The sequence below is a fragment of the Sturnira hondurensis genome, unplaced genomic scaffold, assembly GCF_014824575.4.
Source record: "Sturnira hondurensis isolate 20B ecotype Veracruz unplaced genomic scaffold, ASM1482457v3 Scaffold0014281, whole genome shotgun sequence".
NCBI lineage: Eukaryota > Metazoa > Chordata > Mammalia > Chiroptera > Phyllostomidae > Sturnira > Sturnira hondurensis.
The window spans coordinates 2095-18499 of NW_028086912.1; the positions used below are offsets into that span (position 1 = coordinate 2095).

The 16405-nt window shown below is 44.6% G+C and overlaps 1 protein-coding gene across 3 annotated transcripts; it reads right to left on the bottom strand.

Annotated features, from left to right (window-relative positions):
• Positions 1-10410: 10410 nt before the first annotated feature.
• On the bottom strand, positions 10411-16080 carry LOC118998454 (natural cytotoxicity triggering receptor 1-like). Of its 3 annotated transcripts, XM_037062646.1 has the most exons (7): positions 15857-16080; positions 15744-15779; positions 15209-15493; positions 12485-12763; positions 12203-12250; positions 10973-11023; positions 10411-10862 (listed from the first exon to the last, which is right to left on the bottom strand). In XM_037062646.1, the coding sequence occupies exons 1-7, from the start codon at positions 15882-15884 to the stop codon at positions 10672-10674; spliced, it is 918 nt and encodes a 305-aa protein (XP_036918541.1). In that variant the 5' UTR covers positions 15885-16080; the 3' UTR covers positions 10411-10671. The 3 variants fall into 3 exon arrangements, with proteins under 3 accessions (XP_036918541.1, XP_036918540.1, XP_036918542.1); XM_037062645.1 differs by lacking the exons at positions 15744-15779; positions 15857-16080 and having other exon boundaries at positions 15209-15737; XM_037062647.1 differs by lacking the exons at positions 12485-12763; positions 15744-15779; positions 15857-16080 and having other exon boundaries at positions 15209-15737.
• Positions 16081-16405: the final 325 nt, after the last annotated feature.

Consider the following 16405-nt stretch of genomic DNA (forward strand, 5'->3'; position numbering starts at 1 on the left):
GTGGGGGGCAGATATCTGTCTCCCCTGGCTCCCTAAGTCAGTGTCTGGAGACATCTTTGGTTGACACAGCTTTGGGGGGAAGGCATGCTACTGGCATGTGATGGGTGGAGCACAGAGATGCTGCTACACAATCCGGAGTTCACAGTATAGCCTCACCTCCCATACAGGAAAGAATTATCCACCCCAAATTTCAACAGTGCTGATGTCATAGGCGGGCACAGGTAACCAGGTTCTTGGTGATCACAGACAAAGGATTGAACCGAACACACAGAATTTATAACAGAATGAGAGGAGCAGACTTATTAAGCGATAGCACACTCCACAGAACATGGGAGCAGGCCAGCTCTGAGCAGAGATTGACCTCTGGGGCTGGAGGGATTCTATTTTTACAGGGCAGATATTTCCTGGCTAGTTTTGGCGGGCTTTTTACTACACACTTGCAAGTAAGTATATTACTTTAAAGCTACTGTGCGTGTGGTCTCCCGTGATTTTCCTTGTTTGGCCACTGGGGAAGGGAGTCCCACAATGTTAATTTATTATGGTGCTATTAGAATGAAGCAGGAATCATGTAGCATCTTCTACAAAGATGCATTCATGAGTCACCATGATTCCGTGCTTTTCCAGAAAGCAGGAACAACCAATCTTAGAACAAACAGGTCTCTGTCCTGTGTTGATGTCCTTTGTCTTAGCCCCAGGGCCCCCCGGAGTTTCCTCCTTCCTGTCTCCTGCCTCACTGAGGTGAAGAAACCCTGGCTTAGATGATTCTTTGCCAGAAACTAAAAACCTCCTTCAGCCACTCGATTTGGGGAAATGTAGGGCTGCAAGTCTGGGTCAATTCTCCAAAGTCAGCTTAGAGTAGGACACACCCCTGTTCTTAGCGAACTCTCCATTAGGTTCCATGCCAATGAGAAGAGGTCAAGCAGAGCTGGACAAGATACACAAATTGAGATATTTTACAAACAAAACAGTTTAAACCAAAGGGTCTCTATCTGGCCCTGTTGAGCTCTCCACTCACCTTTCACAAGGGTCCCTCCCTCTGCTCCAGCCATGCTGGTCCTCCTGCTGTTTTGCCAAGGGTGCACCTACCACAGGCCCTGCACTTGCTGTTCTCTGCCTGGTGGGTAGGTGTTCTGGGTGTCACAGTCATTTCACACGCTACCTCTTCTGAGCTGTCACGACTTCCTCCCCCAGTGGCTCCCTGCACGCAGGCCCTTCCCCTGCTGCGGTTTTGGCCATCATTCTGCTTACATTCTCCTAAGCCAGTGGTTACCTGGGGTGATTTTGTCCCCAAGGGGACATTGGGAAATGTCCAGATATATTTTTGACTCTCACAGTTGAGGCGTGTGGGAGGGTGTGCTCCTGGTGGGTGTTAGGGTGGGCGGGGTAAGAGAACCTGGACTACAATCAAGATGGCCTATGGACCATAGTCAAGATGGTGGACAATCAAAATGGCACCCAGAAAAGATGGTTAAGCTCCAATCAGGGAGCTGGAAGGGTGGGACATCACATAGCATCCTGAGTCTGAGGAAGAGACCACCAATGCTGTATTGCTGCTTTGTTCAAAGGGCACCGATCTCCAGCTCCCATGAGGAGCCAACGAAAATAAAACCCCACGACTTGGGTACGACTTCCCCAGCCTCACTCCGCAGACGGGGGAAGCTCACCCGGGTGGACAAACTCCAATAAAGCTCTTTATTGCCTGACTTTGTGGCTGATTGGCATTGCTTTCTCAGTGGAGCCTAGGAAAACCTTTCAGTGGGTAGAGGCCAGGGAAACTGCTTAACATCATACAATGACCAGGAAGGTCACTGCTGTGGACTGAATTGTGTGTCTATCTCCACAACCCCAAAGGCATATGTTGAAGCCCTTAACCCCCAGTGTGACTGTATTTGGAGAGAAGGCTTTTAGGAGATAAGAAGATTAAACGTGGTAAGGGTGGGGTCCTAATTTGATAGAATTGGTGGTCTTATAAAAAGAAGAAGCATCTTGGATGGGTTGGTCAGTGGGTTGGAGCATCGTCTTGTGCACTAAAAGGTTTCGGGTTCGATCCCTGGTCAGGGCAGGTAAGAGAGGCATCTGATTGATGTTTCTCTCTCTCTTTCTCTCTCTACTTTGCTTCCCCTTTCTCTTTCTCTTTAAAATAAATAAAAATATCCTCAGGTGAGGTTTAAAAAAATGAGGAAGCAAGCGATGTCTTTCTCCAGGTGCATGCATGGAAGAAAGGCTATCTATGAGTCAGGCTTAATATATAAAACTATTTGTGACAAGTACTTAAACCAAACATTAAAAAATTTAACACTGAACGTAGGAAAGTGAGCTGATTGACTAGGGTTCCAGTGAAACCAGGAAGAGCTTTCTTACCAGGAACCAAAATCAGCCACCACCTTGATCTTGTACTTTCTTGCCTCAGAACAGTGAGGACATAAATTTCTGTTGTGTTAGCCCTCCACCTGTGGATTTTGTTATGGCTGCCTGAGGAAGGAGGAGAGTTGCCTACAAAACAGAGTTCCCTGGCCCCAGATGGCAGTAGTGCTGGAGTTGAGACACTCTGCTAACATGCTGATTTTCAAAAGTCTGCGAAATGCAAGTAGAGAGATATCTACCTGTGTGACAGTCCAATTTGTACATGAGTGACTGACTCGTCTTGATTTTCTTACATTAACCGTTACATCACTCAACATTTACTGCCGCAGCCCGCTGCGGCAGACGTGAATCACGAAGTGAGGCGAGGGACTAAATTAAATAATGGAGAGGACCATAGCTCTGCTGGCATATGGCAACTTTATTCAAGCAACAGCTGTCTTAAATACAAACTGTTAATGCCTAAAGCAAGACTGCAGGGAACTAGAAACAATATTGTTTTTCAAAGTTAGTGCACTCCCTTAAGCTACCAAGGGCAAGAAGTTCTCATAACCATCTGGGAACATGACACCTGCGCCAGAGCCTTGTTGTGTCCTTCAAGGCTGGGAACTAAAAGGTTAGGAAAGTGTCAAGGTACCCGCCGGCTCCAGGGACCAGAAACCAAGTTCGTCCACCATTTTCACAGTGGAGAACTCTGTCCTTGGCCCCCTTAAGGCCTGGCGGACCCCCACAATTTACATAACAATTACATTAATTGTCACATTAATGTAATTGTGCCATATAAACATATGTCATATGTATGCTGTAGCCTAGCTAAAGAAAAAGATTAGTGGGAAAAGATTAGTGAGGACAATACGTGTTAGGGTTTGTGATATCTTGCAAGTGACATACAGGAACCAGGAAGGCAAAAGTATTTACCAATGTCTACATGTCAGTCAAAATACTGGGAGTTGCAAGTGATCCATATATGTGTCACAGAAAACATGTGACATTAATACAAATAAACTACTATACTGTCTTATATGTATTATGTTATATTATATATTCCTATAGTTTTTAGAAGACAAACAACCTTTTATTTTTTTCATTTTTTAAATTTTAAATTTATTTAATTATTTTTCAAGTACGGTTTTCTGTATATTACTCCCATCTCAACCCACCCCCCCCTGTGCTCCCCCCTCCCTCCCATTTCCACCCTTCTTAGTTGTTGTCCATGTATCCTTTGTATTTGTTCCTCTAAATTCCTCCCCTATTTCTCCTGAAATTCCCTCCCCTCTCCACTCTGGTCGCTGTCCACCTGATGTCTATTTTAGTGTCTTGGTTATATTTTGCTTGCTTGTTTGTTTTGTTGTTTAGCTTCCTGTTAAAGGTGAGATCATATGGTATTTGTCCTTCAACACTTGGCTTATTTCACTCAGCATAGTGCTTTCCAGTTCCATCCATGCTGTTGCAAAAGGTAGGTGCTCCTTCTTTCTTTCTGCTGCATAAAATTCCATTATGTATATGTACCATAATTTTTTGATCCATTCATTTACTGACAGGGACCTAGGTTGCTTCCAACTCTTGGCTATTGTAAATTTTGCTGCTATGAACATTGGGGTGCATAGGTTCTTTTAGATTGGTGTTTTAGAATTCTTAAAATATGATCCCAGCAGTGAAATTGCTGGGTCAAAAGGCAGGTCCAATTTTAGTTTTCTGAGAAAATTTCATACTGTTTTCCATAATGGTTGTATCGGTCTGCAATCCCACCAACAGTGGACTAGAGTCCCCTTTTTCCCACAACTTCACCAACATTTGTTGTTTATTGCTTTGTTTATGATAGCCATTCTGACCGGTGTAAAGTGGTATCTCATTGTGGTTTTAATTTGCATCTCTCTGATAGCAAGCAATATTGAGCATCTCTTCATGTGTCTCTGGACCCTCTGTATGTCCTTCTTGGAGAAGTATCTGTTCAAGTTTTTTGCCCATTTTTTAATTGGGTTAGTTGTCTTAGAGTGAAGTTGTGTGAGTTCTTTGTATATTTTGTAGATTAAACCTTTGTCTGAGGTATCATTGGCAAATATGTTTTCCCGTACAGTTGGTTGTTTTTTTATTTTAATGCTGTTTTCTTTACCATGCAGGAGCTTTTAATTTTGATGAAATACTATTTGTTTATTCTTTCCTTTATATTCCTTGCTCTAGGGGACATATTAGTAAAAATGATGCTGCGTGAAATATCTGAGAGTTTCCTGTCAATGTTCTCCTCTAGGACTTTAATGGTGTCATGGCTTATATTTAAGTCTTTTATCCACCTTGAATTTATTTTGGTATATGGTGTAAGTTGGTGCTCAAGTTTAATTTTTTTGCATGTAGCTGTCCAGTTCTCCCAACACCATTTGTTGAAGAGGCTATCTTAACCCCATTTTATGTTACTACCCCCTTTGTTGAATATTAATTGACTGTAGGGAGTTGGGTTTATTTCTGGGCTCTCTGTTCTGTTCCATTGGTCTATGTGCCTGTTTTTATGCCAGTACCAGGCTGTTTTGATTACAGTGGCCTTGTAATACAGTTTGATATCAGGCATTGTGATCCCTCCTACTTTGTTCTTCTTTTGCAACATTGCAGCTGTTATTTGGGATCATTTATGGTTCCATATAAATTTTCGAAGTGTTTGTTCTATGTCTGTGAAATATGCCATTGGTACTTTAATAGGTATTGCATTAAATCTGTAAATTGCTTTGTGTAGTAAGGACATTTTGATGATGTTAATTCTTCCAATCCATGAATACGGTATATGTTTCCATTTGTGACAAACAACCTTTCAAAATGCTTACATATAATCAACATTTATCTTTTAATTAAATGTATTGGGGTGACATTAGTGAATAAGATTATGCAGGTTTCAGCTCACAAAATTCTATCAACTTAAAGAACAAAAATGAAAAAAAAATGCATCACACACTCTTGTACTGAACCTCCTGGAAAATAATGTTTTTCTGTGACCTGTACCTGACCAGAATGTCAAAAGATAAATAGACATAAGGACACTTGTGGGGAGAAATGATAAAGATATACATCTGTACCCACAACCCATAAATATTCAACCTGCTGATTCATGTGACACATTTTCCTCACAGTGATCAGAAGCATAAGTGTAGGTGTAGAGAGGAAAGCAAAGTGACCGTGAACACGGTGGGGAGTTTTGCAAGTTAGAGAACAAGTTTTGTGGGTAGGAAGATGATGAGTTCAGATTAGTTGGAAACACCTGGTAAAATGACCTGAAGTTCCAGGAAAAAAAGAAAACTAGCGTTCAGTGAAACAGGTTTGGGTACCCATCTTGGAGAAATTGAAACCACAGACTTCAGTGAGGTTCCCCCAGACTTGAGCCCGGAGAAAGGAGGGTCTGCCAGCCGAACCCCAGAGTGTTGGAGAGGCTGCAAACCTGGTGTTGCAAGAACAGTTAAAAAATGAGAAGAGGAAGCCAGCGAAGTGACAAGGCAGGGAGGAAGTGGTCATAGGCAGCCAGCAGAGGAACACAGATAAAAAGGTTCAGAAGTGTCCACTGCAAGTTTCAGGAAGCTCATTAGCGTTTGTCATGAAAACAACCAGGGGGGTGAGAAACCAGTTCCCTCCCAGTGGCTGAGGAGGGACAGGAGGTGTCGGAAATTTCTCGGGGGAAATCGGTCTCCAAATCCATGGGCCAGTGAGACCAGAGCGATGCACCTTCATCTGCAGAATCGGCTCAATAACCCGAAGCTTGAAACTCTGTAAGTCAGAGCTGGGAAACTTTGCTCCCCGGGGTGGGGGGTGGTGCTGGTGGGGTCATGACTGGGGAGGGTTGGAAAACCCCTGCGATGCCATCTTGTCCTTATAACACTGCTAAGAAGGATCTACATTCCCTCCAAATGGGAAGGGGAGATAGAGGGGACATGGGTTGCCACAGGCACACAGGTTTTTATTTTTATTTTTATTTTTTTACAGAGATCAAATTTGGGCCTCTCCTCACACCTCCTGATTCTGCAGTAGATTTGTTGTATGAAATGAGATGAAGAAATACAAGGAAGGCAGACTAGAGATCCTGTCTTGTTGTCATAATTGGGAATTCACAAGAACCTGGAGTCAATGCAGAAGGAATAGAGGCTGGGCGAGGCCAGGAAAGAGATGCTGTGTTGTCCTTTTTTTTTCTTTCTTTAAAAAAATTTTTTATTGGTATTCTAATACAGTTGCTAAGTCTTTACATGTCATTTCTTCTATATCCATGAGACTGAGGTATGGTAGCATCGACCTGCAAAACCAGATGGTCCTTCAGCAAAGGAGATGGGCTGGAGCAGTGTTGTGGTGTAGAGGGACAACTGTGCCTGTGTAACAGGCACACACACACATGCGCACACACACACACACGCACACACACTATTCAGCCATGAGAAAGAAAGAAATCTTGCCATTTGGTATGACAGGGATGAACCTGAAGGGCATTATGCAAAGTCAAATAAGTCAGACAAAGAAAGACAAACACTGTATGATCTCATTTGTATGTGAAATCTACAGAAGCTGAACTTGTAGATGGTGGTTACCAGGGGCTGGGGGTGGGGGAAATGGGGAGATGATGTTTAATGGTAAAAACTTGCAAGCAGTAGATAAATAAGTCCTGGAGGCCTAATGCACAATTCAAGGAAGATAGACAACAATATTTTATTATTGCTAAGGAACTAGATTGTAATTAGTCTCACCACAAAAAAGGAGTAACTCCGTGACACCATAGAAGGGTTAGAGAACACTACAATCATGTTACAATATATAATGTATCAAATCAACACACTGCACAACTTAAACTTACACAATGTTACTGGTCAGTCCTACTTCAATTGAAACATAGTTCACTCTGGGAAGATGAATCATTGCTTTGCGTCTCTGATTCTGCCCCCAAATATCTTCTTCCTGCCATAGCTCTCAAGGTTTATCTGCTGTATTAACATCAATGCGTATGAGTGTGAGTTAGAGGAAAATCTCCCCTTCCTTCATGAAGTTGCTCAATTGACAAACTTTAGAGCTTTTTTTCTGAGTCTGCCATGTGCTCAGCCATCATTTCTTTAAAAAAATTTTTAAATATTTTATTTTTAGACATAGGGGAAGAGAGGGAGGCAAGAGGGAGAGCAACATCAATGTGTGGCTGTCTCTCATGCAACCCTCATCAGGGACCTGGCCTGCAACCCAGGCATGTGCCATGACCAGGAATCAAACTAGCGGTCCTTTGGTTTGCCAGCCGGTGCTCAATCCACTGAGCCACACCAGCCAGGGCTATTTTTAAACAATAAAATGAAGTCTGGCTTCTGTGCCTAAAATATGTCAGGGGTGCCCACCCTCTCTGAGTAATTATCAACTTTTACTTAGAATAATGTGGAGGCCTCTTAACTAGTCTCATTGGATGTGTTCTTTGTTATCTTCAAATGAAAAAAAGTTTAGCTCAAGAAGAATACAAAGGAGTTTTCTAACTGGGACAATATTGACAAGACATTATAGTGACTAGTTTACACAATGGTGAAATATTTTAAAAATTCCCCTCAATATTGGTACTGAGAAAAAGATATCTGCTATCTTTACTCCTACTTATCCATGTCTCAGATGTTCTAAGTAATAAGACTGTGGAAAATCAATGTTAGAAAAACAAAAAACCCTAACCATTTTTGAATTAAACATAACATAAAACTGCTAAAATCAAGGCGTGAACTTTCTGAGACCACTGAATACGCACGCACTCAACAGACACAAGTAGATTTTATTTTATAAGACCAGCAACCAACCATAGCAATAACATTATTTAAAGAATAATACCACTCATGAAATAAGAATCACAGCACAGTGGCCCTGACTGGTGTTGCCCAGTGGATTGGGCATCATCCTGCAAACCGAAACGTCACTGCTTCGATTCCCAGTCTCGGCCCATGCCGGGTTGTGGGCCAGGTCCCCGATTGGGGTGCATGCAAGAGGCAACCAATTGATGATTCTCTTGTACATTAATGTTTTTCTCCCTCTCTTTCTCCATCCCTTCCCCTCTTTCTAAAAATAAATGCATACATCTTAAGAAAAGAATCATGTTAGTGTGGATATACCCGGTGGATAGCTAATAAAAGACATGCACATTCTTTGCATGAACAAGTACACAATATTATTTGGAGAAATCAGTGAACATGTAACTGAATGGTGAAACATACCACCTCTCCGGTTTGAGTCTTCTATCGACTGAAAGATTGACAGGATGGTGGTCTTCTCCTAAATTCACTTGTAGCTTTAATACAATCTCACGCACAACTTAAGTGAGTATTTTGTGAAAACTGGCTAATTCTAAAGTGAGCGTTGAAACCTAAAGCTCCCCAAATTATCAAGGAAATCTCGAAGTATGAGAACAGAGAAGGAGAATATATATTTGCCAACTCTCAAGACTGTGTACCCATCACCCCTAGCTGGGCCTCCCTCTGGGTTACTGGTGGCATCCTTATGTCCCTGGTTGTCAACCCTAGAAACAGATGATCCCTCTTCAACTCTTCTCCCTTTTCTCCATGTTTTTTCCTCTCCCACATATATTCTCCTTCTCACTCCCACAAGAAGGCTTTTTACACCATCCACTATTCACCACATCACATCCTTGATAAAAATGGCTTAATGAGTTCTCATTGCCTCCAGGATGAAATGTGCATTTATTACGTGGAGCCCGTGACCACGCTTGATCTGTCTTCTGCATTTGCTCAGCATCACCCACTCTTTCTTGCACAATCCAAACTCATGGACAAAACCAAAGGGGGGTAGGATCAAGGGTGGGGAGTGGGGAGGACTGGGGTGGGGGTGGGTAGTGGTGGGAAAATGGAGACAACTGTACTTGAAGAAAGAAACAAACCTGTAGCTACACTGAATGTTTTTCACCCTCTGTCTTGCACCTCAGCCTTTGCATGCGTTGGGACCATGAACAGACACCTTTTGCATCAACAGACATCACCTCTACCCCCTTCTCCAGGTCTACTGAACGGTATATTGCACAGGGATGGCTTCTAAGGGCATTCTGTATTTCCTCTATCACAAGACTCACCCCCTTTTTATAGACTTGCTTCCTTAACATCTGTACTCCTGGCAATGTCTCATCATGTGAGGGATCATGTTTGCCTCAGTGTGTGATACTTTTGTCAGTGCCCAACACATAGCAGGGGCTTGTGACAGAGACTGTGGTGTGCTAGGGCAACCCTATGACATTACTCCTGACTTTATTGGTATTGAGCCAGCCACAGAGCCACCCAGAACAAAGGCTACATTGCTCAACCTCCCTTTATAGCTTGCCTCTCAAGCTATTAAGTTCTGACCATTGAGAAGTTAACAGAAATGCTATGTGAATGTTTCCAAGAAACCTTTATAACAAACAATCAGCCGGCTCCACCATTCTCACTTTCCCCTTTTCTCCTGCCCCCTCTAGGGATCTAGGAGGAAGTGATAGAAAAGAGCACTCATTAAAGCCACATGTGAGATGCCACATAAAATTGAAATTGTATGGTGTTTGTCTTTCTCTGATTGGCTTATTGCATGGCACATAATACTCTCCAGGTCTATCCATGTTGTCTCGAAGGGTAAGACTTTCTTTCTCTTCCTCCCCCTCCCCTCCCCCTCCCCTCCTCCTCCTCCTCCTCCTCCTCCTCCTCCTCCTCCTCCTCCTNTCTTCTTCTTCTTCTTCTTCTTCTTCTTCTTCTTCTTCTTCTTCTTCTTCTTCTTCTTCTTCTTCTTCTTCTTCTTCTTCTTCTTCTCAGCCAAGTACTGTTCCACAAAGTCATAGATACAGAGAACAGACTGACAGCTGTCAGAGGGGGGTAGATTGGGGCTGGGTAAAAAAGGTGAAGGGATTGAGCAAAAACAAAAACAAAAACAAAAAACCATTATAGATATAGACAACAGTATGGTAATTCCCAGAGGGAAAGGGGGGAGTGGGGAGGTAGGAGAGGGAAAAGGAGGAATAAATGGTGATGGAAGGAGACTTGACTTGGGGTGGTGTGAACACACAATACAATATACAGGTGATGTGTTATAGAATTGTATACCCCAAACCTATATTATTTAATTAATGTGTCAACCTAATAAATTCAAAAATAAAAATACTTAGAACCTAGAGTTCTAAGAGACAGTGGGATCTGCCTGCAGAAGAACTTTAGCATCTTCATTTTCCCTTCTTGCTGCCCCCAGGATGGTGCATTAAACTCCATGCACACACCCCTTGTTTTCCCTCAAACCTGGAGATCATGATGCCCAAGGTCAAGGTCAGAGTTCAGTTTTACCAATGGCCACTGCATCTCTCAGTCATTTGTCCAGGGCTCTCTGGGTCCTGAAATTTACCCTGCATTCCTGATTCGAAGCCTCATTGGCTCTCTCTTCTGTCGTCTTCCCACGGAGCCAGTCTTCAATCAGGAGACACACAAGGGCCACCAGGACCAGGAACATGAGACCCATCCGTAGGACAGTGTCAGCTCGCTGATCCCAGATGGTACCACCTGAGACCAGAAGAATGGTGGTGAGCAGCACAGAACAGCACTGACCAGAGCCTAGGGGTGTTATCAGATCCTGTCTCTTGTCTTGGCCACATGCCTGGTGGCCTGCTTACCTTTCTGGAATCCCACCACCTTTGTGGTGAACGAGGAGGGCTCCCGAGCATCTACAGATGGTAAAGAAAGTCAATAAGTGAGGACAAGAGATGGTGTTGGCCTCTTGCACTCCAGCCTCTCTGTTCCTGGAATATGCCCCATGACATTCTATATTGCTTTTCAGGGTCCCTACCCCACCCTCGGGGCCCAGTGGCTTGATTGGACCAGCAGAATGGGAGAGTTAAAGGCAGATGAACATGAGTGAGACTTGAGCTCTGGGATTAATATGTGTGTGTCTTCATGCCAGGCCTGTCTTCTCTATGATCCTCAGTTTCCTCACTAAGCCAATCAATCCTATTTTTAAAAATCTTTCCCTTTATTTTTTAAACTTTTTAAATTGTTATTCAAGTACAGTTGTCTCCATTTTCCCTTCACTCCCACCCACGTCAGCCATCCCCACTTCCCACCCTTGATCCTACCTCCCTTTGGTTTTCTCCATGTGTCCTTTATCCACGTTCCTGAAAACCCTTCCCCCTTCTCCCACTTCTTCCTCATACACAGAATTCAGTCTTTCATTTTTCAAGGTCCCAAATGAGCTTTCCTAGCCCCTTCTCATGCCCATCTGGTGTGATTTCCAGTCCCACTGCCTTCCTTCCTTGTTTGTTTGTTTGTTTTTTAAACTCTCATTGGCCACCTACCTGCTACAGGGCATATGCATGGCCATTCCCTCTCTCTAAAAGCTTCTTTTAACCTGGCTGGTGTATCTCAGTGGATTGAGTGCCAGTCCACAAACCAAAGTGTCACCTGTTTAATTCCCAGTCATGGCACACGCCCGGGTTGCAGGCCAGGTCCCCGATGTGGGGTATGTGAGAGGCAACCACACATTGATATTTCTCTCCCTCTCTTTCTCCCTCCCTCCCCTCTGTCTAGAAATAAATAAATAAAATATTTAAAAAAAGGAAGCTTCTTTCTCCCAACAGCCACGGTATTCGCTCAGTCTCTGTCTCTTGAACATTGCCACCTGCCCTCCCCATTGCCTCAACGCCACGCATTCTGTTTGGACTTTCCCCCCACACTACCCTGTCTTTCTCATGAACTACCTGATTGATTTACATCCCCTGACTTTGACTCATGGTCTGTCTTCTGCAAAACAATACAAGTGCTTCAAGGGCAATGGTGTCTGTGTGGTTGACCGATGGACCCACAGGTCATGGTGGTTGGGGGGCTTTGATGTCCTCCCTGTTACTCACCAGAAGAGGGCTGTCCTGTGGGTGCAAGGCTGGTGTCTTTGACATCTCCTGACAATGGGGAGAAGGACACAAGTAAGGGTTTTGGGGTTTCCTCGCATCTTCCCATCTCCTCTCTCTGCCCTCCCCTCCTTATTTCTCTCCTGTTCTTTATGAACAACCAAGTGGTCCCCTAGGAAATGGACATGAAAGAGAAGGCAGGTACCCTGTTTACATCTTCCTACTTTTCCTTCATCACTCGGGGTTTTTGAGAAGACATGGGGGGGAAATTGGGGGTTTCCTCACCTGTGACCAGGAGCACCACAGTCTCACTGGGGAAAGACCACATGTAGTCATTGTAAGAACCAAAACACCTGTATGTCCCTGAATGGGCAGTGGTCACAGGCCCCACAGGGAACTCTGCTTGAAATTTCCCATTTCTGCGTTGAGGGCTGCTGGGTCTCCCCTCCTTGAGCAGAAAGAACGTGCCTGTTGCAGTCTCTAGATGGCAATGGAAGGTCACATTTTCTCCTGGGATCACCGTAGATCCGGGATGAACCGAGAGGGTGGGTGTGTCATACATTCCTGTGAGAGAAGGTTGTTGAAGGTGAAGGGCATCTTTACCTGCCTCCTACACCTCCTGCCACCCCCTGTCTTTAAGGCCAGGAGTCACTCCCCAGAATCTTGGTCTCTTCTGTGTCCTAAATTTGTCTCGGTCATAGATGAACCCACTAGGATCTCTCCTTTCAGGACCGAGATACTCCCGTAGCTTGCAGGGGTGTACAGGCAAGTCTCTCTCTCTCTCTCTCTGGGAATTGCCCTACAGCAGTGGTTCCCTACAGAGTTTGGTCCTTGGGACCAGCAACATCAGCTTCATCTGTAAGCTTCTTAGAAATGCAAATTCTCAGGCCTGGCCATGTGGCTCAGTTGTTTAGTTAGAATGTCATCCCATAAACAGAAAGTTTGCAGGTTTGATTTCTGGTCAGGGCACATGCCTAGGCTGTGGGTTTGGTCATCCGAGAGAGGCAACTGATGGATGTTTCTCTCTCTCTCTCTGTCCCCTCCCTACCCCACTCTCTCAAATCAATAAGTATGTCCTCAGTGGAGGGTACAAAGAAAAAGAAATGCAAACTTTCAGGCTCTGCCCCGTACCTACTGCATCAGAAACTCAGGGGTGGGGCAGCCATCCTTGTTGTAAAAAATCACCATTATTTTTAATTGTTGTAAAATACATGTGCCATAAAATGTACCATCTTAAGCACTTCTCAGTGTACAGTTCGGTGGTGTTAAGTGCCACCATCACCAGCATCCATCCACAGAACTGTTTTCATCTTGCAAAATTGAAACTCTGTCCCCATTAAACCATAACTTCCTCTTCACCCCCCACCTTAGCACCTACCATTCTACTTTCTGTCTCTATGAGTTTGATGACTCTAGGTACCTCCAGCAAGAGGAGTCATTCAGTAATTTTCCTTTTGCAATTGATTGATTTCAGTGGGAGGTTCACCCACATTATAGCATGAGTCAGAATTGCCTTCTTTTAAAAAAAGTTTATTGTTGTTCACTTACAGTTGTTTCCATTTTCCCTTCCCCACTCCCCTCCAACCCCAGCCATTCCTACTTCCCACCCTTGATCCTACCCGTCTTTGGTTTTGTCCATGTGTTCTGTATAGTTGTTCCTGAAAAACCCTTCTTTCCTTCTCCCCCATTATCCCCTCCTATCTCCCCTCTGGTTACTGTCAGTTTGCTCTTAATTTCCTTTGTTTTTGAAAATGGGTTTATTGATTTGAGAGAGAGAGAGAGAGAGAGAGAGAGAGGGAGAGAGAGAGAAACATTGATGTAGAAGAGAAACATCAATTGGTTGCCTTTCATTTGTGCCTTGACTGGAAACCAGACCCGAAACCCAGGCATATGCCCTGACTGAGAATTGAACCCACAACCTTTGGTTTACTGGAAGACACTCCAACCAATTTAGCCACACTGGCCAGGGCAGAGTTTCCTTCCTTTTTTTTTTTTAAGTCTGAATAATACTTCATTGTACGAGTAGGTCCCAATGTTGATCTCTTCATTTATCAAGAGACACTTGGGTTAATTCTCCCTTTGGGGACTGTGAATGGAGATCCCATGCATGTGGGTGTTCTAGAGGCACCTGCATCTTACAAGCACTCCAGGTGACTCCATGTTTACCTAAGTTTGCAAACATGCCTCAGGTGAAGGGAGCCCAAGTGTATTCTCCCTCCCAGTCCCTGTCACTCCATCCTGTGTTGTCTTTGTTTTTATGCCGCTATTTTCTCCTCATGCTCTATCTAAGTGATTTATGTATCTGGAGTTTGACTGGTGGCCTGTATCCTCGTGCAAAAACACCAGTGCCACCCTGGCCAGGTGGCTCAGTTGGTTGGAGTGTCATCCCATACACCAGAAGTTTGCGGTTTTGATGCCCAGTCAGGGCACATGCCTAAGTCGTGGGTTCAATCCCTGGTTGGGACGCATACAGGAGGCAACGGATTGATGTTTCTCTCTCTCTTCCTTCTTTGGTCTCTCTCTAAATTCGATGAACACACCCTCAGTTGAGGATTAAAAGAATGAAGACTACAAATGCTACAAGAACAAGGGTATCTGTTTGGAACTTCCTTAGGAATGGTCCTCATCCAATCACTGATTGATGCTGGGGGCCCCCTAGAAGCATTCTGAGACCACTTTGAAGGGCCATCTCTGATCTGGAGTTTCCCACGTGCTTGGCTGGGTTCAGACTAAGTATCACAGTCCAGCCTCCTCTGCCCAGTCTGTGTCCCTCATCCATGACAGGTGCTGTTTCTGAGGCCACTCCCTGGTCATCCTCCCTGCACACAAACATCCACCTCAAAGTCTCTTACCTGAAGAACATGACCTAAGACAAATCCTGCCCTAGGACATTGAGATAACTCTCAATAAATAAACTCTATAGGAAGCGATCAAACCCCTGTCCCCCAAGATGAACAGTATCTGAGTGAGGTTTGGAAGAGACAGAAAGGTAGAGAATAGGGTAGTTACCTGTTACCACTAGATCCAGAGGGTCACTGGGCTCTGACCAGAGCTCTCCCTTTTTGTAGAAGCACCTGTATTGCCCTGCAGTGTGTGAGGTCATGGGCCGGATGGAGAACTTGACTTTGTTTGTAATTCCAGGGGGGTTTGGTCTCTCCAAGGTGGAAAGACGTCCGTCAAAATGCAGTTGGTACTCAATGGCCCTGTAAGTCCCCTCGCACCAGATGATCACCGCCATTCCATTTGGAATTATGGAACCAGGCTTGGCCCAGATGATGGGTTTCGAGAGGGTCTCTGGAAGGGGATTGGAGGTTGGGGTTCTAGATGGAGCCCCTCCCACCCTCATTTCTACCAACCCTATAGTCTCAAGCTCTCCCAGCCAGCCAGAGCCCCTGCCTCCTCTGACACTTGTTCTCGGGTGAGTGCATTTTTTCTGTCCCACCTGAAACTCATTTCTGGGTCGGCGCATACATTTTGAAATGGGGACAGCACACCCAGTCTGAACCCAGAAGAGGATTCGGGGGCTTTTGGAGGAAAAACTCACCTTTCTGGGCACTGATCCACTGGCACAGACACAGCCCTGGAAGACAGAAATAATGAGACACGTTGCCGAGCCAGGTGTGCTGGATCCCAGCTCCCTTCCACGTGGGAACTCACCGAGCAGGGCAGCGAGTGTGGAAAGCATAGCAGAGTCTGCCAGAGAATGTGGGGCAGTAGGGTGGGGACTGAGCTTGGCAGCCCACGCAGCACAGGATGTGGTGTGCAAAGCCCAGCATGAGTCGCCGTGGGACTTCTGTTGTGACTGTGTTATGAGAAGGTTTGCAGCCCTTCCTCCAGCTCTGACCAGGCAGCGTGAGGAGGGGCAGTGTGCTCAGGGCCCGTCTGATCCTCTCTGAGGCCAAACCAGGGCCTCTGACAATCATCTGCCCTGCCTGAACCTCAATGTCTAAAGTTTGAAATGTGGACATTATGCCCAGGGAAGGCATAGGGCAGTGTTCCAGCAAAAACCTTAGAATCATGAAAAAAGAAAAAGTGTGTTTAACCTTGGCTCCCTGTGTACAACATGTATGTGCTTGGGTAAGTCAATTGGTTTCATCAGAACAGAGTAACAACTCCATCTTCTAAAAAGATTTGTGACAATAATAAAAAATTTTAAAAAGTAAATACAATGGAAAAAGTGAGAAAATAATGATAAGATAAAGATTT

What these genes read in the sequence shown, in the direction of transcription:
- LOC118998454 (XM_037062645.1), bottom strand. Translation starts at nt 15,668, where the DNA reads ATGCGCCGACCCAGAAATGAGTTTCAGGTGGGACAGAAAAAATGCACT. An exon ending in TCTGGATCTAGTGGTAACAG is followed by an intron (nt 12,764 to 15,208) that starts GTAACTACCCTA and finishes CTTCTCTCACAG; the next exon opens with GAATGTATGACACACCCACC. An exon ending in CACAGGACAGCCCTCTTCTG is followed by an intron (nt 11,024 to 12,202) that starts GTGAGTAACAGG and finishes TACCATCTGTAG; the next exon opens with ATGCTCGGGAGCCCTCCTCG.